General features: G+C 44.0%; 1 protein-coding gene across 1 annotated transcript; it reads right to left on the bottom strand.

Moving 5' to 3' along the window:
- Nucleotides 1-5,779: 5,779 nt before the first annotated feature.
- On the bottom strand, nucleotides 5,780-11,606 carry LOC119350835. Its single transcript, XM_037618475.1, has 12 exons — nucleotides 11,310-11,606; nucleotides 9,406-9,598; nucleotides 9,087-9,325; nucleotides 8,781-8,987; nucleotides 8,581-8,685; nucleotides 8,375-8,476; nucleotides 7,879-8,250; nucleotides 7,578-7,796; nucleotides 7,240-7,497; nucleotides 7,124-7,162; nucleotides 6,790-7,042; nucleotides 5,780-6,001 (listed from the first exon to the last, which is right to left on the bottom strand). The coding sequence occupies exons 1-11, from the start codon at nucleotides 11,604-11,606 to the stop codon at nucleotides 6,803-6,805; spliced, it is 2,271 nt and encodes a 756-aa protein (XP_037474372.1). The 3' UTR covers nucleotides 5,780-6,001; nucleotides 6,790-6,802.
- Between the last annotated feature and the right edge of the window lie 11,737 nt (nucleotides 11,607-23,343).

Raw genomic sequence — 23,343 nt, 5'->3', positions numbered from 1 at the left:
ATTCAACTAAAGTAATAATCTCAGGATCAACAGAGAATTCATATTCCTTGTCAGTAACACAGATAGGTGAAGTAGCAAAAGCAGGGTCAGGTTTCATTCTAGCATTAAGGGATTGCTACTTCCATTTAGCTAATAACTTTTTAAGATCATATCTATCTTTGCAAGCAAAAATAGCTCTATAAGCTTCTTCATTCATAACATAACCCTCCGGAAAAACAGGCAATTCATAATTAGGGGGAGAACCTTCATCATCACTATCATCAATAATTTCATTCTCAATAATTTCATTCTCCCTAGCCTTAGTAAGTTGTTCATCAAGAAATTCACCTAACGGCACAGTAGTATCAAGCATAGAAGTAGTTTCATCATAAGTATCATGCATAGCAGAAGTGGCATCATCAATAACATGCAACATATCAGAATTCATAGCAGTAGCAGGTTTAGGTGTCGCAAGCTTATTCATAACAGAAGGAGAATCTAGTGCAGAGCTAGATGGCAGTTCCTTACCTCCCCTCGTAGTTGATGGATAAATTTTAGTTCTTGGATCTTTTAAGTTCTTCATAGTGATCAGCAGATATAAATCCCAAGTGACTCAGAGAATAGAGCTATGCTCCCCGGCAACGGCGCCAGAAATTAGTCTTGATAACCCACAAGTGTAGGGGGCGCAACAGCTTTCGAGGGTAGACTATTCAACCCAAATTTATTGATTCGACACAAGGGGAGCCAAAGAATATTCTTAAGTATTAGCAGTTGAGTTGTCAATTCAACCACACCTGGATAACTTAGTATTTGCAGCAAGGCATTTTGTAGCAAAGTAGTATGATAGTAATGGTAACAGTGGTAAAACGTAAAGATAGTAATAGCAATATTTTTGGGTTTTGTAGTGATTGTAACAATAGCAACGGAAAAGTAAATAAGCGAAGCACAATATATGAAAAGCTCGTAGGCAATGGATCAGTGATGGATAATTATGTCGGATGCGATTCCTCGTGTAATAGCTATAACATAGGGTGACACAGAACTAGCTCCAATTCATCAATGTAATGTAGGCATGTATTCCAAATATAGTCATACCTGCTTATGGAAAAGAACTTGCATGACATCTTTTGTTCTACCCTCCCGTGGCAGCGGGGTCCTAGTGGAAACTAAGGGATATTAAGGCCTCCTTTTAATAGAGAACCAGACCAAAGCATTAACACATACTGAATACATGAACTCCTCAAACTACGGTCATCACCGAGAAGTATCCCGATTATTGTCACTTCGGGGTTGTCGGATCATAACACATAATAGGTGACTATAGACTTGCAAGATAGGATCAAGAACACACATATATCAATGAAAACATAATAGGTTCAGATCTGAAATCATGGCACTCGGGCCCTAGTGACAAGCATTAAGCATAGCAAAGTCATAGCAACATCAATCTCAGAACATAGTGGATACTAGGGATCAAACCCTAACAAAACCAACTTGATTACATGATAAATGTCATCCAACACATCACCGTACAGCAAGCCTACAATGGAATTACTCATGCACGGCGGTGAGCATCATGAAATTGGTGATGGAGGATGGTTGATGATGACGATGGCGACGAATCCCCCTCTTTGGAGCCCCGAACGGAGTCCAGATCAGCCGTCCCGAGAGGTTTTAGGGCTTGGCGGCGGCTCCGTATCGTAAAACGTGATGAAACTTCCTCTCTGATTTTTTTCTCCGCAAGACGGAATATATGGAGTTGGAGTTGAGGTCGGCGGAGCTGCAGGGGGCCCATGGGACAGGGGGGCGCGCCCAGAGGGGGTGGGCGCGCCCCCCACCCTCGTCGACAGGGTGTGGGACCCCTGGTCTTCATCTTTTGCGAGCATTTTTTATATTTTTTGAAACTTGTCCGAGGATTTTCAGGTCATTCCGAGAACTTTTGTTTTCAACACATGAAAGAACATCATGGTAATTCTGCTGAAAACAGCGTCAGTCCGGGTTAGTTCCATTCAAATCATGCAAGTTAGAGTCCAAAACAAGGGCAAAAGTGTCTGGAAAAGTAGATACGTTGGAGATGTATCAATAGCTCACGGACTCGATTACATAAATAGATCACCAAGCAAACTCACAACTACTTGATATCAAAACTTCAATCTACTAGATCAAGATACTACTAAAATGATTGAACTAAATAAAACAGTAAAGATAGGAGTGTGATGGTGATACGATACCGGGGCACCTCCCCCAAGCTTGGCAGTTGCCAAGGGGAGTGCTCATACCTATATGCTTATGTCCTCAGAGGTGGTGAAGTAGGAGTTGTTGATGATGAGGGTGACTTCTTCCTCAATTTACGCTTGAGTATAATGTTTTCCTCTTTTAGGTCTTCGATCTCCCTCTCAAGACTTAATACTCTTTTGCATAGTTCTTGCTTATTTTCCTGCAAGAGACAAAATTGGATAAACTCAATTTTTGGCTTCTCTGCTCTATCAGGTAGACTTGACTTTTAAAACTCCACATGCATATCCCCCGGTTGAGGTAGTGGAACTTCATCTTCGTCGGAGCTTGTTTCATCCTTCCCCTTGGGCTTATAGTCTTCTTCTTCTTCCGTGGTCCAGCCACTATGGTCCAAGTCCCCGTAGACCTTAGGGTCTGCAAGGTAACCAGCCACATAGCTCTCTCCCTACGAATCTTGAGATGACATGTTGCTTAAACCTGTGGAAGAAACAGCTCGGAACGAAAACAAAGGAAATTTGCGTGAATACGATGGTCAAAACTTTCGGGAGGTTATGTAATGAATTTTTACCGACCAAAATACGTAACATGCAAGAATACGGAGTCCGGAAGGCACACAAGGTGTCCACGAGACAGGGGGGCGCGCCCAGTAAGGGTGGGCGCGCCCCCCACTCTCGTGGAGGCCTCGTGTCCTTCCCGGACTACTTCTTTCTTCATAAAATTCTTAAAAATTCCAAAACTGATAAAAATTGCCTTTAGAATTGTTTTGGAGTCGGTTTACTTACCGTACCACATAGCTATTCCCTTTCGGAGTCTGGAACATTCTGGAAAGAGTCCCTTATGTATTCCTCCGGGGTTACGATTTCAATAATATTAGTATCAACATTGATAGGATTACCTGAAATATAATGTTTAATTCTTTGACCGCTCACCACCCTTGGACTTGTGCCTTCGAAGTTGTTGATTTTTATGGCACCAGAACGATAGACCCCCTCGATAACGTAAGGACCTTTCCATTTAGAGAGAAGTTTTCCTGCAAAAAATCTTAAACGAGAGTTGAATAATAACACATAATCACCTACGTTGAACTCACGCTTTTGTATTCTTTTGTCATGCCAACGTTTGACTTTTTCTTTGAACAGTTTGGCATTCTCATAGGCTTGGGTTCTCCATTCATCAAGTGAGCTAATATCAAACAACCTCTTCTCACCGGCAAGTTTGAAGTCATAGTTGAGCTCTTTAATAGCCCAATATGCTTTATATTCAAGTTCTAGAGTTAAATGACAAGCTTTTCCATAAACCATCTTATATGGAGACATACCCATAGGATTTTTATATGCAATTCTATAAGCCCATAATGCATCATCAAGTTTTTTGGACCAATTCTTTCTAGATCTATTAACAGTATTTTGCAAAATTAATTTGAGTTCTCTATTGCTCAACTCTACTTGACCACTAGACTCTGGGTGATAAGGGGATGCAATTCTATGATTGACATCGTACTTAGCAAGCATCTTACGGAAAGCACCATGAATAAAATGTGAACCACCATCAGTCATAAGATAGGACTCTAAACCTCAGAATAATAACTTCTTTAAGCATTTTAATAGAAGTACTATGATCAGCACTACTAGTTGGAATAGCTTCTACCCACTTAGTACATTAATCAACAGCAACTAAAATATGTGTATAACCATTAGAGGCAGGAAAGGGTCCCATATAATCAAAGCCCCAAACATCAAACGGTTCAATAACGAGAGAGTAATTCATAGGCATTTCTTGACGTCTACTAATATTACCAATTCTTTGACATTCATCACAAGCCAAGACAAACTTTCGGGCATCTTTGAAGAGAGTAGGCCAATAAAAACCGGATTGCAATACCTTATGTGCAGTTCTGTCTCGAGCGTGGTGTCCTCCATATGATTCAGAGTGACACTTGCGTAGGATCTGTTCCTGTTCATGCTCAGGTACACAATGTCTAATAACACCATCTACTCCTTCTTTATAAAGGTGTGGGTCATCCCAAAAGTAATGTCTTAAATAATAAAAGAACTTTTTCTTTTGCTGGTATGTGAAGCTAGGTGGTATAAATTTAGCAACAATGTAATTAGCATAATCAGCATATCAAGGAGTAGTATGAGAAGCATTAACGACCACTAATTGTTCATCAGGAAAGCTGTCATCAATAGGTATTGGGTCATCAAGAACATTCTCTAACCTAGACAAGTTGTCTGCAACGGGGTTCTCAGCTCCCTTTCTATCAATAATATGCAAGTCAAATTCTTGGAGCAAGAGAACCCATCTAATGAGTCTAGGCTTAGCATCTTTATTTTCCATAAGATATTTAATAGCAGCATGATCAGTGTGAATAGTAACTTTGGAATCAACAATATAAGGTCTAAACTTATCACATGCAAACATAACTGCTAAGAATTCTTTTTCAGTAGTAGCATAATTTCTCTGGGCAGTATCAAGAGTCTTACTAGCATACTGGATAACATTTAATTTCTTATCAACTCTTTGCCATAGAACAACACCTACAACATAATCACTAGCATCACACATAATTTCAAAAGGTAAATTCCAGTCAGGTGGCTGAACAATAGGTGCAGTGATCAAAGCTTTCTTAAGTATTTCAAATGCTTCTACAGAATCATCATCAAAGACAAAAGGAATATCTTTTTGCAATAAATTAGTCAGAGGTCTAGATATTTTAGAAAAGTCCTTAATGAACCTCCTATAGAAACCGGCATGACCAAGGAAACTTCTTATACCTTTTATGTCCTTGGGACATGGCATCTTTTCAATAGCATCAACTTTAGCTTTATCAACTTCAATACCTCTCTCGAAGATCTTGTGCCCCAAGACAATGCCTTGATTAACCATAAAGTGGCACTTTTCCCAATTCAAGACGAGACTAGTGTCTTCGCATCTCTGCAAAACTCGATCAAGGTTGCTCAAGCAAACATCAAAAGAGGATCCATAAACGGAGAAATCATCCATGAATACCTCACAAATCTTTTCACAAAAGTCAGAGAATATAGCCATCATCACTACAACATGTACACTGATAGGAGACATTCTCAAACGCCTCCATAAACCAACAAAATGTTGGGCTAGACATTTGAAGGCATTTTCAGAAAGTGCTAGAGTTACTCCCGAAGGCAAAGGCCTTCCAAGGCACTTTTCTAAAACGCCTTAGAAACACAGCCTGGAGGCATTTTCGGAATGCCTACAATCACAATGGGTGGCATTTTCAAAAATGCCTTCAAAGCTCAAATGTGGCATTTTAAAAATGCCTTCAAAGCTCAAATGTGGCATTTCTCAAGCTGCCTCCAAACATTTTTGCGGCACTTCGCAAATCGCCTTCACAAAATTTTTGTGGCATTTTTGAAGATCGCCTCCAATACCATTTTTTGGCGTCTCACAAATTGCCTCCAAAATGCTACCAAGGAGCATCTGAAGAATGCCACAAAGTTTGTATATGCATCCAAGAATAATAAAATAACTATCACATCAAGCTCAATAATTTTCATCTAGCTTTGTATAAACACACATTCAGAAATATACTCCAGCAAAGAAACAAACGCACATTCAGAAATTATGCTGTCGAATATTGTACATCAATGAAACATGTCTAACTTAAATGAGCAAAACCTCTGTCACAACTTAAATGAGCATCTTAGATCACCAATACACATGTACACCTCTTGTCAAAACAACTCCAGATTGTTGTCACACACTCCAGTAGCAATGTGTCACCTTCAGCTTGACTTCCAGCTTGCACCTAAGAGGGACAGTCATGTAAGAATGCAAGTACATGTACAAGTAATGTAAAAAAAGGTACAAGCATCTAAGATGCATGTTCTTAGGAACGTAAAAAAAAAGAATGCATGCACAGGTACTGGCATTACTTGTTCTCAGCAATGTATAAATAGGAATGCAAGCACAGGTACACAATACCACTAAAATGGACAAATGGTAAAATGGAAGAATGCAAGTACATGCATGTACGGATATTTGGAAAGACTAACAATAGATGCACTGAACCAGGTGAGAATTGCCCCCTCCCATTCCCTCTATCTCTCTCTTTCAAATTAAAAAAAAGGAATTTGTCAACAGTTTTCAATATTATATATCCACAGAAAACAGAGTCCGGGTTAGTACAACTACAAGCAAACTGGAAAATTTAAACCAAAGAATACAGAGCTCAGATTAGTGTTTTTTCTCTGTATTCTTAGTCTTGGACAACTTAACTAGCAATCTGTGACACCAAAAATCCTTCCTTTTATATATACCTCTCTCAGTCTTCTGGCTAAGATAAATTGTAGTTTCTTCTCTCTCAAAAACTTATTTTGTGTTTGCATGGTTATCTCACTAGAATGCAAGAGCATAAGTGCATAACCATCACCTGAAGATATGGATACTTATGAACTAAACTGAAGGACAATATCAAAGTATCAATCAGAATTTTACAAGAGCAAAGAATGTTCTCAGCACAGAGACATGCATGCAAAAAAGGGCCAGGAAACCTCATGCTCTAATTCGCTACAGGAAAAGGCATGTACAACTCACCTATGACCATCTTTCATGTTTCCGTGCCCGAATTCCTAAGTATGTTGTTTCCGGTTGTAGCGGAGATTGCCCGAGTACCTTTTTTCATTCTTGTTGTCTCAGAAACTTTCTTTCTCTTCAGTGTATTCCTCACTGGACCTTCTGAAGTACTGCAACCAGTATGATGGTCGGTCACCTGAGTTCCAGTGGTTGTTTTGTTGGGATCTACATTCTCTCTATTGTTGAAAGACATCTGACTACAAACACTAGAAACCTATAATTGGGTAAAAACAAAAATCATGTATAGTTATACATAATATGAGCACAAAACAACAACTATGAGCTATGATAGTACCTTAGAGTGAAGCATGGTAGTACGATCTGTTTGCATAATCTGCATAAAAAAGAGTTTAGAATAGTTGCATATAGAAGAACAGGGCAAATGAAATAGCAAAGTGTCATGTATCATACATTTTTGTGTGGCCATGGAATACACCTAGCTTGGGCATTTCCTAGCTTGTTTATTTTCCCTTGTGCATGAGGCAGCTCAGTTGTTTCTTTGAGCACGATGTTGACAAGAACTTCAACACAATCAGCTAGTGGTTGGCCATCAATAGCTTTAGCTTTTCTATTAGTTTTCTGAATGGTTCCCATTGCCACCACACTTTCACTATTTGGCAACGTCAAACTAACTTCCATGCCACACTTTATGGTATCTTCTAATCCATCCTGTAAGTTGCAATGGTACTAAGTAACCCTTCTAATTCGCTAGTTGGTTAATAAGTTGAGACACATATAGAAAAAATCACCTTTGGCCCCTTTTGGAGCGGTGTTTGAAATATTCCTGGTTTCTTATGTTTTGTCTTTGCGTTCTTTGGTTTCGGCACAGTCGCAAGACTAGATAGTGTTGATTCTAGTTGGGATGCCTTCACCTTATCTGGATGCCTTGGAGCAGCCATTGCCTCAGATGCCTTGGTAGTATGTGAAAGTGAAGTTGCTTGTTCTTTGTCATTCATGGTTTCCAAGTCCTAGTATGTGGAAACTCATATTTAGCTAGTAGTAAATGCTCAAATAATGTGACTGAATTTAAGAGATGAAAACAAGAATCACCTTAGAAGGATCTTTATTTGGAAGCTCCTTTTCTTGAATTCCGCCCATTTCAACTGACCCCCTAGAAGCTATGATCAAACTCTTTAGCTCATTGTACTGTTCTTCCATTTTCTCACTCTTGGCCATTATTGAAGTTTGATTTGCCACTAGAGTATGCACCACATGCCGAAGCTCCATGTTCTCTTCTTTAGCAGCATGTAGTTCAGCTTCAACTTGAGCAAGGCGCTCCGAAGCGACTCCACCTACTAATAGACCAAGGCCACTTGGCCTTCCTTTCTTTTCTTTTGGGAAAATTGATGAATAAAGATCACCATCATAGGCCTCCTCACCAATCAAAGAAGGATCTTCCCGAATCCTTTTTTTAATTTCATCCTGAAAGGTTCATATAATAGTAGGGTTGCAAGCATGAATTTTATGAAGCACTGAACAGAGCAGTATCAAGTGAAAGCTAACTAGGAATATAATAGAACAGAGCACTATGAAGTAAACTACATACCATTTTTACTCCACTTTGTTGGTTGACTGGATATCCATTATTTTTCGTATGCGTAACCACGTAAAGTTCGGCACGCCCAATTTCCCTACCTTCTACCATTTCCTGAAATGCAGATGACACCCATTAGTACAGCAGAATGACTACCACCAAGAAAAAAAAGACAAAAGAAAAAGACCCAAAAACTTCAAAACTTATTCGTTGATTACCATTTGATCAAGGACAACTGCAAAACTTCGTGACCCAGCGGTGTGGGTCCTGTTGCATCCCTTGAGTTGCGATGCTCGAGTGGCTTTGTTTCTCTCAGATTTTTCCTGGACACACAAATATGGTGAAGAAACTCATAACAAGCTTATATGTGGAACACATATTTAGCATAGGATACAAAACTACACCATTGAGTACTCACCTTAGCTTTATCTGTTCTCAAGTGTTTTACTGGCCACTCCCACTGTCCAATTGGTATTCTATTATCAGAACCATTAAGAATATTCCGTGCGTGTGACAAAGCAGCTTTGTAGTATCTCCTCTTTAAAACAACCTTGAAGTCTTTCCATTTTTTACTAGCTGATCTCAACACCCATCTTTTGTATGACTCATCAATGTTGAAAAAAGCCTATTATAAAATATAGTTGTGACAACTTGTTCGTTGAAGAAGAAAATGACTTGTTTGTTGAAGATGCAAATATATATATGTTAGATTGAGTTGACATACCTGGACAGAACCCCACAACTTTTCTTTCTCTAACTTTGGTACTTTGCTCCAGTTTTGAGCAGCTAAGGACATTTCTTTTCCTTTCACTAGGGTTCCAATAAAATTTGTCAGCTTGCATGTCTTCAAACCACATGGCTGACCAAATCTGTTGAACTTCAAATTGATCTTGTTATCAACATCATGTTCCTTCCAAAAGCGCCTCATGTGAGTAGGTCCTCTTCTTGTCTTCTCTACAACTTCTGGTATATGAACAGATAGGAACTACCATTAGGCCCATCCAAAACAAGCACATCTAAATTTTTTATGCCCTCGAACTAACCATGTGTTTTCTCCTGTTCTTGTCGAACTTCCTCTTCTTGGTCATGTTCATCTTCTTGTCCAGACTCACCTTCTTCATCTTCCGATTCAGTTTCATCACCATGTTCAGTGCCATCTTCTCCATCTTCTGATTCAGTTTCCTCATCACTTCCCTCATGGCTCCTTAAGTCAAAATCTTCTTCAGCTCTAGAATTCTTCAAAATCAATACAAGAAAACAACATGAGTAATAAAAACAAGTGTTCAAAGTTATCCATGTTGAGCTCCTCAAGACCATCAGAAGTAATAAAAACAAGAGCTCACCAAATATTTTAAGAGCTTACCATAGTGAAGTGTTCTAATAGATCCCTATTTGATGCTTCTACTTTAATTTGTTTGATAGCATTAATGCATTCCATTTGAGGTAGATTAACTTCTCTCACTCTATAATTCAGGTCATTCAATCTTCTTTCATGGTCAGACACATGGGACTGAATAAATGCATCAGATCTTGATCTCAAAGTCATCATATTTTCTGGTATGTACAATTCAAAACTCGGTTAGAAAAGACAAGATCAAAACTAAGATAAAAACAATCAACAACACTTCAAATTTAGTTCAGAAACAACCAATAGCTCTCATCTAATCCTAGCCTAATATTCCGCATGCCCATTAATTCTAGCCTCCATATCAAAGAAGTCTCTTGTAGGTGGATGAACCACAGCGTACCAATCCTTCTCTATAGAATCTTGTACATAATATACTTGGGTGGCTTGAGTTGCAAGGATAAATGGCTCATCAAATATGTCGTTGCCGCTGCTTAGCAAATGGTTAAAATTCACCTCGGTTATTCCATATGGGTCCTTTCGAACCCCAGCATCAGGGCGAACACTGTCAACCCAATCACACTTGAATAAAACCACGTTGCCTTTGTTTGAATAATTCAGCTCAACTATTTCAATGATTCGGCCATAATAAACAACATCTCCTAAAGAATCCCTTGTTTAGGGATCTTAACATTATTGGAAATCAATGATTGAACCTAGAGACATAACATAGTTAATGCAATATCTCCACATGAAGCGCTTTAAGAGTTTTAGTGTGAGATCATAGACACTTACATGGTCAGCAAACCAAGTGTGGAAACTATTGTGATGGGAGCATTCTACATCACGTATTCTTTTGCGTCGACCCGCTGATAGAATATCATAGTAGTGCAGCGCATAAGAGAAACTTCTTAGATCGAGAGGCATCATAAGTCTAGACTCCATCATTCTAAAGCTCCAGAAGATCATCTATGGTCAGCTGCATGTAAACATCCATGTCTTCCCCTGGAGATTTTTTACCAGGAATGATGACAGAGAGGATAAAGTTTGATTGCTTCATACAAATCCATGGAGGAAGGTTATAGGGGATCAAGATGATAGGCCATATGCTATATGAGAGATTCATATTTCCAAAAGGGTTGAAACCATCAGCTCCCAATCCAAATCTAACATTGCAAACTTCTGAACTGAAGTCTTTGTCAATAGCATCAAAGTGTTTCCATGCAGGTGAATCAGCTGGGTGTCGTATTTTGTTGTCCTTTGTGCGGCCATCGCTGTGCGACCTCATATCTGATTTCGTCTTTTTAGAAGCGAACAACCTTTGGAGTCTCTTCTTTAGCGGGAAATGACAGACCACCTTTTGAGTCACCTTGTGGACACGCCTTCCATCAACTCCAGTATTTACGCTCTTCCATCTACTTGTGCCACACACTGGACATGATATGGCATCAACATGTTCCTTCCTAAATAGAATGCAATCATTTTTGCATGCATCTATACTATCATATCCAATACCAATGGCTCTCACAAAATTTTTGGCCCCATGAATTTTTTGGGCAAGGCCTCACCTTCTGGAAGTACCTCCTTAATTAGCGTCAATACCTCATCAAAGCAGACATTGCTCATTCCCCTCATATTATTGATGTGAAGCAACCTCGCCAAAAATTGCACCTTAGAGAATCTTTTGCAACCTGGGTACAGCTCTCGGCGTCCATCATTAACTAATCTATAGTATGCTTCAACATCATCGTCCAAGTCATCTTCAGACTCTTGCTCCTCTCCTAAAGTACGAGTATCATACATCCCAAAACCTTCCAGTAGCATCTCATCCATCTCATCACTATCAGCATATTCTTCAAACTGTGAACTAGGACCTAAAGTTGTTTCGGAGGGCCGCATACTTTCTGCATGATGAATCCATGTGGTATATCCAGCCATGAATCCATCATAAATCAAATGATCATAGACTTCAAGTTCACCTAACCAACGAGAGTTTACACATATCTTGCAAGGGCAGAGAATCCTATTGTATTTTGCTGACGTACGAAAAGCAAATTTTATGAAGTTGCTAGTTCCTTCAGAATACTCGGCGGAAGACCTTGCTGCTCGCATCCAACTCTTATCCATTTTCAACTAAACAATACCAAGTTCTACAACATGAGGTGCTTAGAAGAAGTTATGTAACATACTAAAGCAGAGGCCACATAAAAATTCTATAATAAATATTTGAATGTGAGCAGAAGCAAAGAGGAATTTCTAGAAGCAGTGTCAGTTTAACTAGCAAAAATACCACATCAAATTTCAGTTGTTCCTTGTCGTCGTTGCACAATACTTCTGGGAGTACAACTAGCTGATTGTGCAAGTGCCAGTAATTAGTGTTATATATAGTACTAATCTACATGTATTGGTCAGTTCAGAGCTTCTCCAACAATTTTCAAACTGCACAATGTCGTGCCAAAATGATTGTTCATATAGAACATCTAGCACAAACACAAAAGGAAAGTAAAATGAAGTAAAAAAATTCAGGGGCATTACCTCAAACACCTTGTGTGCACCGGGGCATTGGATCAATAACAGCAATAGAACGTGGGCGAGTCTGGTATGGGAAGGAAGAAGCTGATGCGTGCGAGGCCACCTTCCTCCTCCTCCTCCTCCTCCTCCACCTCTTCCGTCGCCTCCTCTTCGGTCCCTGGATATCCCCTCTCCTTTGGGTCTCCTTCACTCGGCTGCTGCAATCCCACCGCAAGATTGGGAAGGAGAGAAGAAGAGGTCCAGCGCGGGATGGCGTTGCCGGACGCGGCGCCGCGGCGGCCGCTACGCCTGCGGCAGCTCCAGTGTGGGACACCGGTGGTGGAGGCTCCGGTGGCAGCGACGACGCCCCCAGCGATAGATGCGTTGAGCAAATCGAGTCGATCTTTTGGTTTTAGTTTTTTATTATTTCGATGGTCACGTATACAAGACAGAGGTGGGAGGGTTATTTCGCAAATAGTCTAAAATCAAGGGTCAAATCTGTATAATAAGCCAAGCATTGGAGGCGCTCTCCACCGGAACGCCAGCAACAATCGGAGGCATTTTCTAAATTCGCCTTCAAAGCATGTGAGCTTCGGACGCACTTTCTCAAAGTGCCGGCAGTACCATGATGTTAAGGCATTTTAGGAAATCGCCGCTAATAAAATACCTCCTAATAGTGTACGTGTTGTAGTGCATGCATCTTTGAAAGGTAGTAGGTGCATTACATAAACCAAAAGGCATACGTCTATAAGCAAAAGTACCGAAAGGGCAAGTAAAATTAGTTTTTGATTGATCTTTCGCTGATACAGGTATTTGAGAGAAACCAGAATAACCATCTAGAAAGCAGAAATGTGTATGTTTGGACAGTTGAGGGAGTCCTGGATTAGGGGGTGTCCAGATGGCCGGACTATGACCTTTGGCCGGACTCCCAGACTATGAAGATACAAGATTGAAGAATTTGTCCCGTGTCCGGGTGGGACTTTCCTTGGCGTGGAAGGCAAGCTTGGCGATACGGATATGTAGATCTCCTCCCATTGTAACTGACTCTGTGTAACCCTAGCCCTCTCCGTTGTCTATATAAATCGGAGGGTTTTAGTCCATAGGACGAACAACAATCATACCATAGGCTAGATTCTAGGGTTTATCCACTCCGATCTCGTGGTAGATCTACTCTTGTACTACCCATATCATCAATATTAATCAAGCAGGAGTAGGGTTTTACCTCCATCGAGAGGGCCCGAACCTGGGTAAAAACATCGTGTCCCTTGTCTCTTGTTACCATCCGCCTAGACGCATAGTTCGGGACCCCCTACCCGAGATCCGCCGGTTTTGACACCGACATTGGTGCTTTCATTGAGAGTTCCTTTGTGTCGTCGCCTTTTAGGCCCGATGGCTTCTTCGCTCGTCAACCGCGACATGGTCCGGGATGAGACTTTACTCCCCGGATAGATCTTCGTATTCGGCGGCTTCGCACTGCAGGCCGACTTGTTCGGCCATCTGGAGCAGATCGAGAGCTACGCCCCTGGCCATCAGGTCAGGTTTGGAAGCTTGAACTACACGGCCGACATCCGCGGGGACTTGATCTTGGACGGATTCGAGCCACAATCGGGCACGCCGCACTGTCATGATGGCCATGATTTAGCTCTGTCATCAAACAACGCCCAGAGCGTCGCTCAGGTGTCCGCTCCGACCATTAGCTCGGAGGCCACTACACTAGTCGGGGATGGACGGTTAGACGCCACCCCAGAAACTGCAATCCCTACGGTGATAGAGCCGGGTACCAGCTTAGTGCCTCACAAGGCCCACGACTCCAAGGTGCCGGACTCCGATCCGGACTCCGTAAATCCCGTACCTCTCCCAGTTGAGCCCGATTGGGCTCCGGTCATGGAGTTCACCGCCGTGGATGTCTTTCAGCACTCACCTTTCGGCAACATCCTGAATTCGTTAAAGTCTCTCTCTTTGTCAGGAGAGCCTTGGACGGACTACGGCCAACACAGTTGGGATGCGGACGACGAAGAAATTTGTAGCCCACCCACCACCCACTTCGTAGCCATTGTCGATGATTTAACCGACATGCTAGACTTCGACTCCGAAGAGATTAATGGTATGAACGCTGATAAAGGAGACGATCAAGAACCAGCACCTATAGGGCTCCGGAAAAACACATCATCATACGATGTATACATGGTGGACACACACAACAGAAACGACTACGAGGACTGAAAGGATGCGGCCAGAGATCGCTCCCCCGAGAAACAATCAAAGCGGCGGCGTAAGCGCAAGGCCAAGCCCCACCTCGACAAAAACCCAGCCATAGAGCAGGGCGACTCAACGGACAATGAACATGCCGTCGAGCATCCATCCAAGCAGGGCGGACAATCCGAACAACCAATCCCCGGGAAGGATAATAGCCCGGACGACCTCACACTAGACAAATTGCTGGAACATCAGAACCTCCACCAAAGGCTCGTCGCCACTGCACATAGCCTGAAAAAGGAGAAGCAGAGGCTCAAGACAGTGGAGGATGCACTCAGGATCAGATGGGGCAAGGTACTTAATACCGCACACAAGTACGGCAGTAGTCGCCACACAAAGATCTATCCGAAGCGGAAACTACTACCGGAATTTGGCGAAGAGGCCATAAAGCCCCCACAGTCAAAAAATAAGGACGCCACAAGGTCGGATAGACGACCCTACGATCAATCTCACGCGTCAAAAGATGCCGCACTCAATATAGCACGTGATCCGTCCAAGAATCCGCATCAGAAAATTGGCCCTACCAGATCCATTTATAGGCCAAGAAAGCAAGCTCCAATGAGTGATGCAACGCAAAAAATACCAGAAAATCGCGGCACGCCTAAATACAGGGGCGCCGCACACCCCCTATGCTTTACTGATGAGGTGCTGGATCATGAATTCCCAGCCGGATTCAAGCCAGTGAACATAGAACCATACGGCGGAACAACAGACCCTGGAGTCTGGATCGAGGACTACATCCTCCACATACACATGGCCAGAGGAGACGACCTCCACGCCATAAAATACTTACCCCTTAAGCTCAAAGGGACAGCCCGGCATTGGCTTAAAAGCCTTCCCGAGAACACCATGGGAAGTTGGGCAGTGCTTGAGGATGCTTTCCAGGAAAATTTTCAAGGGACCTATGTCCGGCCCCCGGATGCAGACGAACTGAGTCATATAACTCAGCAGCCCGGAGAGTCAGCGAGGAAGCTCTGGAACAGATTCCTTATCAAAAAGAATCAGATAGTCGACTGTCCGGATGCAGAGGCCCTAGCAGCTTTCAAACATAGCATCCGAGACGAATGGCTCGCCAGACACCTCGGCCAAGAAAAGCCGCAAACAATGGTCGCGTTAACAAGCCTCATGACCCGCTTCTGTGCAGGAGAGGTTAGTTGGTTGGCAAGAAGCAGCACCAGCGACCCGAATACGTCCGAACTCAGAGATGGGAACGGGAAGCCGTGCCGTAACAACGAGCCGTGCCGGATAAAGGACAAAAGCCCGATGAGCACGGCAGTAAACGCCGGATTCAAAAGTCCTCGGCAAAATCAGAAAAAGATGCCCCCCAAAGAAGATAGGGATGAGCTATCCAACCTCAACAAAATTTTGGACAAAATATGTCAAATCCACAGCACTCCGGGGAGACCTGCAAACCATACCCACCGAGATTGTTTGGTCTTTAAGCAGTCCGGCAAGCTCAACGCCGAACACAAGGGGCTCAACACACCAAGTGAAGATGACAATGCACCCCACGAGCAGATCACCGGAGAACAAAAGAAGTTCCCACAAGAAGTCAAGACAGTAAATCTACTTCATGCGACAAAGAAGAATAGAACGGCACCTACAAGGACACGCGCCGTACAGCCAGCCCCGGAGGAGCAACACCACTGGTTGTTACAACCAATCACCTTTGATCATCTGGATTACTCTAGAGGAGACCAGAACACAAGCTGGACTCCCTTGGTCTTAAATCCAATCATTAACGGACTCCAATTTAAAAACGTCCTTATGGACGGCGGCAGCGACTTGAACCTGTTGTACCAGGACACAGTCCGCAAACTCGGGGTACACCCAGTCGCAATCCACCTCGGCAACACTTCCTTTCAAGGAGTAACGCCAGGTTTGGATACCCCAAGTATGGGTTCCCTTACGTTAGAAGTCACGTTCGGATCACCCGACAACTTCCGAAGTGAAAATCTAACATTCCACATCGCCCCATTCGTAAGTCGCTATCAAGCGCTACTGGGGACGTGAAGCCTTCACCCGCTTTAACGCAATACCGCACTACGCATCCCTTACTCTTAAAATGCCCGGTCTAAAGGGCATCATCTCATTACAAGGGAACATAAATTGACCCCCAAAGTACGGGCAGGGGTGTGGTCGCCTAGGCAGTCGCCCACAAATCCAGCCCTACTATCCCGGACACGCCTCGACGAGTCCGGCGTCGACACGCTTAAATTACCGCATACCCTAGTGCAAGGGGCTCCATGTGCTCACGTCCGGAGATAATACGGCCCAACTCTTGCTCCAACTATATTTTGTTTATTTCGATATAGATTTCTCGCACGCTTATTTTTTACTAAGTTCCTCTCTTTCACAGACGAGCATCGTGCTACGCCCGTCCAGGATACGGCACGACGGAGACACAGGCGCAGACGTGCAGCAGGGACCCGTTCCAAGGATTTTTTTCAGATTAAGACCCTGCATAAACCTTTTTTACTGTCTCTTGTTGATAACATCCCCCGGTTTTCTCTATAGCCGAGGAGGAGGCTGGCGTCTTGGGATGTGGCCACGTAAGAAATTTTTGCACATACCTGGACACTAGGGGCTTTTTTACCAAGGGCTCTATTTCGGCCCATCTTTATAAAGACCGAACACCTTAGGGAGTGTTCGGCGTCGCGAGTTTGGCCCTATATGCATCAGCTCCGAATCATGTCTTTGGTCAAATGTTGGGTTTGCCCGGCTCCTCTGTTCTGTTGCCTTACATTCCGTTATATTGGCTAACGCGGCACCAGGAGAACTACTGCGATTGTGCCCTGGTTCGGCCGTTTGAGCACCTCAGTGGAGAAAGCCGAAAACTGACTGTCATGATATAGAGAGAGACTGGTCAACCACTCGATGACTTTCGGAATCTTTAGGATTCCTCCGCATTAATGAAGGGACGCTTCCCGGTCAGGCCCACTCGCGCCCCGAATTCGGGCGAGCGCGGTGCCCCTAGGGGCTATTCAGTAGTCCCACTGTCAAACTCCTATGGCTAAGTGAAAGTGATAAAGCATTATAGTCCGGTTGCCTAGTTCGCCGTGCCACCACCTCCTTTATAGGACCAAGACGTTGGATTAAGTGTGAACAGACGCCTTTTTGCGAACACCCACGCATTCTATGCCTGGGGGCTGAAGCCAACGACTGCCATCTTTCAGGTTATATACAAATATATACATTAAACGGCCGCACAGGAGGTATCATGATTCTTGCAAGCACAAGTATAAAAAAGCTTTTGTAATAAAAACACAATTCGTCTTACAAATAGTATAAGCTATTCAAACACAACATCCTTCAAGCACTGCGACTCTATTATACGAGCGCCAGGAAGAACTTCCTCAAAATAGTGCTTGGCAGGTACTCGGCTTTCATCCGAATCTTGGGACGCAACAATACTGGCCTTCATATCTGCCCAGTATGTCTTGACACGGGGCAAGGGCCATCTGTGCGCCCTCTATGCACGCCGACCTCTTCATTGCATCAGCATGCGGCACAGAACCAAGAAATTGCTGGACCAAGCCAAAATAGCTCTTCGGCTCCGGCTTCTCCAGCCACAGACGACTCGCAACAAATTTCATGGCGAGTCCGGATAATCTGTTCAGCTCCGCCCAGGCGGCTAAACTGTCGGAGACTGACAGTGGGCGCTCTGGATTGTGGTACTATGACCAAAAAAGCTCTTCCAATTTATGGTCACCTCGGCTGCGGAAGTGTTCGGTCGCATCCGCCGCACTTGCGGCCAAATCCAGATAAGCATTGTCCGAACTCCACTGCCGGTCTAATGGAGCATACTTGGGGTCTCCAAACTTAATCCGCAGCATATAAGGCTTTCCAGCCGTGATATCTCCGGCCTGACGCAGCTCCTCCTTCATCGCTCTCATGGCAGAGCGAGTATCCTTGGCTTCGGCCGTGATCTTTTCAAGATCTTTCTGAGCCGCCCTATCTTCTTGCTCAAGCAATCTACAGCGGTTGGTAGCATCCCTCAATTCTATGGCCATCTCGGCCATTTCCTTCTTGCTCTAGCAGTGAGTAGCCTATTCGGCTTTCAGCTCTTCAGCCGCTTTAACGGCAGCCACATCACTTTTCCTTGCTTGCTCCTTGGCTCGGGCAAGTTCCGCCCGAAGGTTCTCCACGGCAGCAGCACCATCTACATCAACTATATATATATAAGGCCCAAGCATCAAGCTCCCATTACTAGGTGTCTTTTGAACATACCTTGAGCCTCGTCTAGCCGCTTATTTACAAGCGCGATGTCGGCATCGGCCACATCAAGTTGCCGCTTTAGTTTGGCAGATTAATCAGTCCGGCTAGCCATCGAGCGCCTCGCCACCTTCAGGGAATAAGCGACACTGGGATTATGATCCTCTGTGCGTCGTCATTCATGACGACACACAGAGTCTCAGGGGCTACTATTCATACAGGGCACATTTAATATGCGGCTCTACCAAAAGGTACACCTTTTTACATACCTCAAAGCCTGTTAGTAAACTCCTGGCAGCTTCGTACAATCCGCTTTCTGCGGATGAAATCCTTCCAATCACCGTATCCATCAACATACGGTGTTCTTCTGAGATGGACGCCCTACCAAGCAGATCCTTCATCACCTCCGCCGGCGCGCATGAGGTTGTCAGACTAGTCTGACGACCTTTCCCAGGGTCCGGACTTGAAAAAGCCCTCTGGGACGATACCTCGAGGTCGCCAGCCTCGTAGGACGGTGGAACAAGGGGAGGCATTTCGCTCTCTATCATCTCTGGACGAAGATCCCCTGAAGATGAGCTCTGCTGAGAAGGGTTGAGATCCGAACTGCAAGATAATGCTTCGGTTATTTTCCTCAGGAATAAAACATGAATGTGATTCATTATGGAACCCCTCCCTTCACTTACGCCTCGAGGGAGAGCGGATCCCCTTTAGGGGGCGATTCAGCTGAAGCGTCCACCGGTGCCGAACCCTCTGACAAAAATTTCTTTCCCCGCTTTGAGGTTATCACCTCCGGGTCTTCAGAGGCAGTCCTTTTCTTTCCCTGGTCGGGAGAATTTTCGATTCTTCCCGTCCTGACGGCCTCCTTTGTGGAGGCAGTAGCTCCTTGGTCCCCCCTTTTCCTTCTGCCAATGGCGCGGCCTCCAACATCCTAGTCAGCATGGGATTCGGCACGGTCTCGGGCAAGGGGGCTGGACACCTGATAAGCTTAGCCTTTGCTATCCACTCCTGTTCAAAGGGCAACTCAGCTAAAGGGTAGATTTTATAAAAATATGGAAGGTATGTGCAAATATGGAGCTACTTACTTTAGCATCTGGGCGGTTGCAGCTCAGACCAGCGTCCTCGGACAGATCCGGACACCATGTTTGTGATCCGAAGAACAATTTGTACATCTCCATGGGTGTCATTCCCATGAAGTGTTGTAGGACCCGTGGTCCCTCGGGATTGAATTCCCACAGGCGGAGAGGTCGACGTTTGCAGGGTAGTGTGCGGCGAATCACCATGACTTGCGCCACCATGGTTAGATTGATATCTCTTTCTAGGAGATCTCGAATACGGCCCTGCAGCAAGGGCACGTCTTTCGACGGCCCCCAGATAAGTCCTTCATTAACCCATGACGCTAGCCGTGGTGGGGGACCCGAGTGAAAAGTAGGTGGTGCCACCCATGTGGTGCCCCTAGGGGCTGTGATGTAAAACCAGTCCCGTTGCCATAAGCCGAGCTCCTCTTGAAAAGAGCCTTCGGGCCATGGAGCGTCATCCATCTTGCTTATTATAGCCCCTCTGCACTCAGCGTGCTGCCCCTCGATCATTTTCGGTTCCACTTTGAAAGTTTTTAGCCATAATCCGAAGTGAGGGGTGATATGGAGGAAGGCCTCGCACATAACCATGAATGATGAGATCTGGAGGATGACCTCCGGAGCTAGGTCATGGAACTCCAGCCCGTAGTAATACATAAGCCCTCTCACAAAGGGGTTGATTGGGAAGACTAGCCCCCGAAGGAAGTGAGACGCGAACACCACGCTTTCACCGGGCTGGGGAGCGGGGACCGCTTGCCCTTGAGTAGGCAGTCTATGCGAGATTTCACTGGATAGATACCTGGCATCTCTTAGCTTCCGCACATCTTCTTCCGTAATGGAGGAAGGCATCCACCGGCCTTGTAGGTCGGAGCCGGACATCTTCGAAGGTCCGAAGCGCCTAAAGCTAGAGCTTTGGGTGTTGGAACTCGAAGCGAGGGGCGGATTTGATTGGTTTGAGAAGAAGGGAGCCGGGCCTCGGTTCCTTTATAAAGGAGGTGAATACCAAGAGCCCTCCCCGTAACCGTTTGAGACTCGCTTCCAATTAGGGAGTCATACCTAAGTCACGGTTGGGTTACCCACACCCATATTGATGAGAATCCCAAAATAAGGGGACACGATCTCTGCTTTGACAAGACGTGCCAAGGAAACCGTCTCGCTAAACGCGCTGAGGTGGAACCATAAAACGAATAAAGAGCCTAGCTGTGGCATGATGTCACGCCATGGAATACATCAGCAAATCCGATTGATACAAGTATTATTCTCTCTACGAAGGAATGTGGAACTTATTTTGCAGAGCCGGACACTACCATGGTGTTCAACATCTTCTATGAAATATTCGGAGGAGGAACCCGCCTTGCAATGCCGAAGACAACTTGCGCGCCGGACTCGTCATCATTGAAGTCTGGTTCAGGGGCTACTGAGGGAGTCCTGGATTAGGGGGTGTCCGGATGGCCGGACTATGACCTTTGGCCGGACTCCCGGACTATGAAGATACAAGATTGAAGACTCCGTCCCGTGTCCGGATGGGACTTTCCTTGGCGTGGAAGGCAAGCTTGGCGATACAATATGAAGATCTCCTCCCATTGTAACCGACTCTGTGTAACCCTAGCCCTCTTAAGTGTCTATATAAACTGGAGAGTTTTAGTCCGTAGGACGAACAACAATCATACCATAGGCTAGATTCTAGGGTTTAGCCACTCCGATCTCGTGGTAGATCTACTCTTGTACTACCCATATCATAAATATTAATCAAGCAGGAGTAGGGTTTTACCTCCATCGAGAGGGCCCGAACCTGGGTAAAAACATCGTGTCCCTTGTCTCCTATTACCATCCGCCTAGACACACAGTTCGGGACCCCCTACCCGAGATCCGCCGGTTTTGACACCGACAATAGTCTTTCTAGCATTTGATCTATAAAAGGTAAAGGGTAATGATCTTTCTTAGTAGCTTTGTTTATTTATGAAAATCAATTACCATCCTATAACCTGTAATAATTCTTTGCGGAATCAATTCATCTTTATCATTAGGAACAACAGTAATACCTCCCTTTTTAGGGACACAATGCACAGGGCTTACCCATTCACTATCAGCAATGGGATAAATTATACCTCCCTCAAGGAGCTTCAATATCTCATTTATTACCACTTCTTTCATCTTAGGATTTAATCTTCGTTGAGGATCTCTAACTGGTTTGGCATATTTTTCCACTTTAATTGTGTGTTGGCATAGAGTAGGACCAATGCCCTTAAGATCATCCATAGTATATCCAATAGCAGCTCGGTGCTTCTTCAGAGTTTTCAATAATCTTTCCTCTTCCTGCTCTGAAAGGTTAGCACTAATAATAAAAGGATATATCTCCTTTTCATCGAGATAAGCATATTTAAGATTTTCAGGTAATGGTTTTAGCTCAAACACGGGATCAGCCTTGGGTGGAGGCGGATCCCCTAAGATTTCAATAGGTAAGTTATGTTTCAGAATAGGTTCCTGTTTTAGGAACACTTTATCTATTTCCCTTCTTTCTTTCATGAACATATCATTTTCATGGTCTAACAAATATTGTTCTAACGGATCAGTAGGAGGCACGGCAATAAAAGAAATACCAATTATTTCATCTTTACTATATAATTCTTTATCGCGGGGTTGTCTACGAAATTTAGTAAAATTAAACTCATGAGTCATATCATCTAGGCCAATTGTAACAACATCCTTTTCGCAATCAATCCTAGCTTTAACAGTGTTCAAGAAGGGTCTACCAAATATAATGGGACAAAAGTCATCTTGAGGGGAAGTAAGAACAAGAAAATCAGCAGGGTATTTAACCTTCCCACACAAGACTTCAACATCTCTAAGAGTCCCAATTGGTGAAATAGTATCTCTATTAGCAAGCTTGATAGTAACATCAATATCTTCTAACTCAGGAGGTGCAATGTCATGCATAATTTCTTTATATAAATCATAGGGTATTGCACTAGCGCTAGCACCCATATCACATAAGCCAAGATAACAATGATCTCCTATTTTAACAGAAATAACAGGCATGCCTACAACAGGTCTATGTATTTTAGCATCTGGTTTTGCAATATTAGCAGTTTCACCACAAAAGTAAATGACATGCCCATCTAAATTATCATCCAAGAGATCTTTAACCGTAGCAATACTAGGTTCAACTTTGATTTGCTCAGGAGGTGTATAAGTTCTAATATTACTCTTACGAACAACAGTCGAAGTTTTAGCATGATCCTTTATCCTAACAGGAAACACTACTGGAATCAGGGATTTTGCCGTCTACCAGTTCATTGTCGTCCGCTAGCGGATGGCAAAGCAGGTCTTTGCCATCAGCTACTGAGAAGCGGACGGCAAACCACTGGCAGACGGCAAAGAAGGTCATTGCCATCAGCCGTTTCTTTGCCGTTCGCTGGCTGACGGCGCTGTCAGCTGGCTGACGGCAAAGAGGGAGGTGGGACACACTAACGGACTCATTAGAAAAAACTTAACATCCCCCCTCTTTGCCGTCCACAGCAGATGGCAAAGATAACAGAAAGCGGACAGCAAAGGCCGGGCGGACGGCAAAGGCTAACCTA

The sequence above is a fragment of the Triticum dicoccoides genome, chromosome 1B (assembly GCF_002162155.2).
Source record: "Triticum dicoccoides isolate Atlit2015 ecotype Zavitan chromosome 1B, WEW_v2.0, whole genome shotgun sequence".
NCBI lineage: Eukaryota > Viridiplantae > Streptophyta > Magnoliopsida > Poales > Poaceae > Triticum > Triticum dicoccoides.
The sequence above is the reverse complement of the archived record's forward strand: the minus strand, read 5'-3'. Positions and strand labels throughout refer to the sequence as shown.

What these genes read in the sequence shown, in the direction of transcription:
- LOC119350835 (XM_037618475.1), bottom strand. Translation starts at nt 11,606, where the DNA reads ATGCGGCCCTCCGAAACAACTTTAGGTCCTAGTTCACAGTTTGAAGAA. An exon ending in GCAATGTCTGCTTTGATGAG is followed by an intron (nt 9,599 to 11,309) that starts GTATTGACGCTA and finishes TTGATTTTGAAG; the next exon opens with AATTCTAGAGCTGAAGAAGA. An exon ending in AACAAAGTGGAGTAAAAATG is followed by an intron (nt 8,251 to 8,374) that starts GTATGTAGTTTA and finishes TGAACCTTTCAG; the next exon opens with GATGAAATTAAAAAAAGGAT.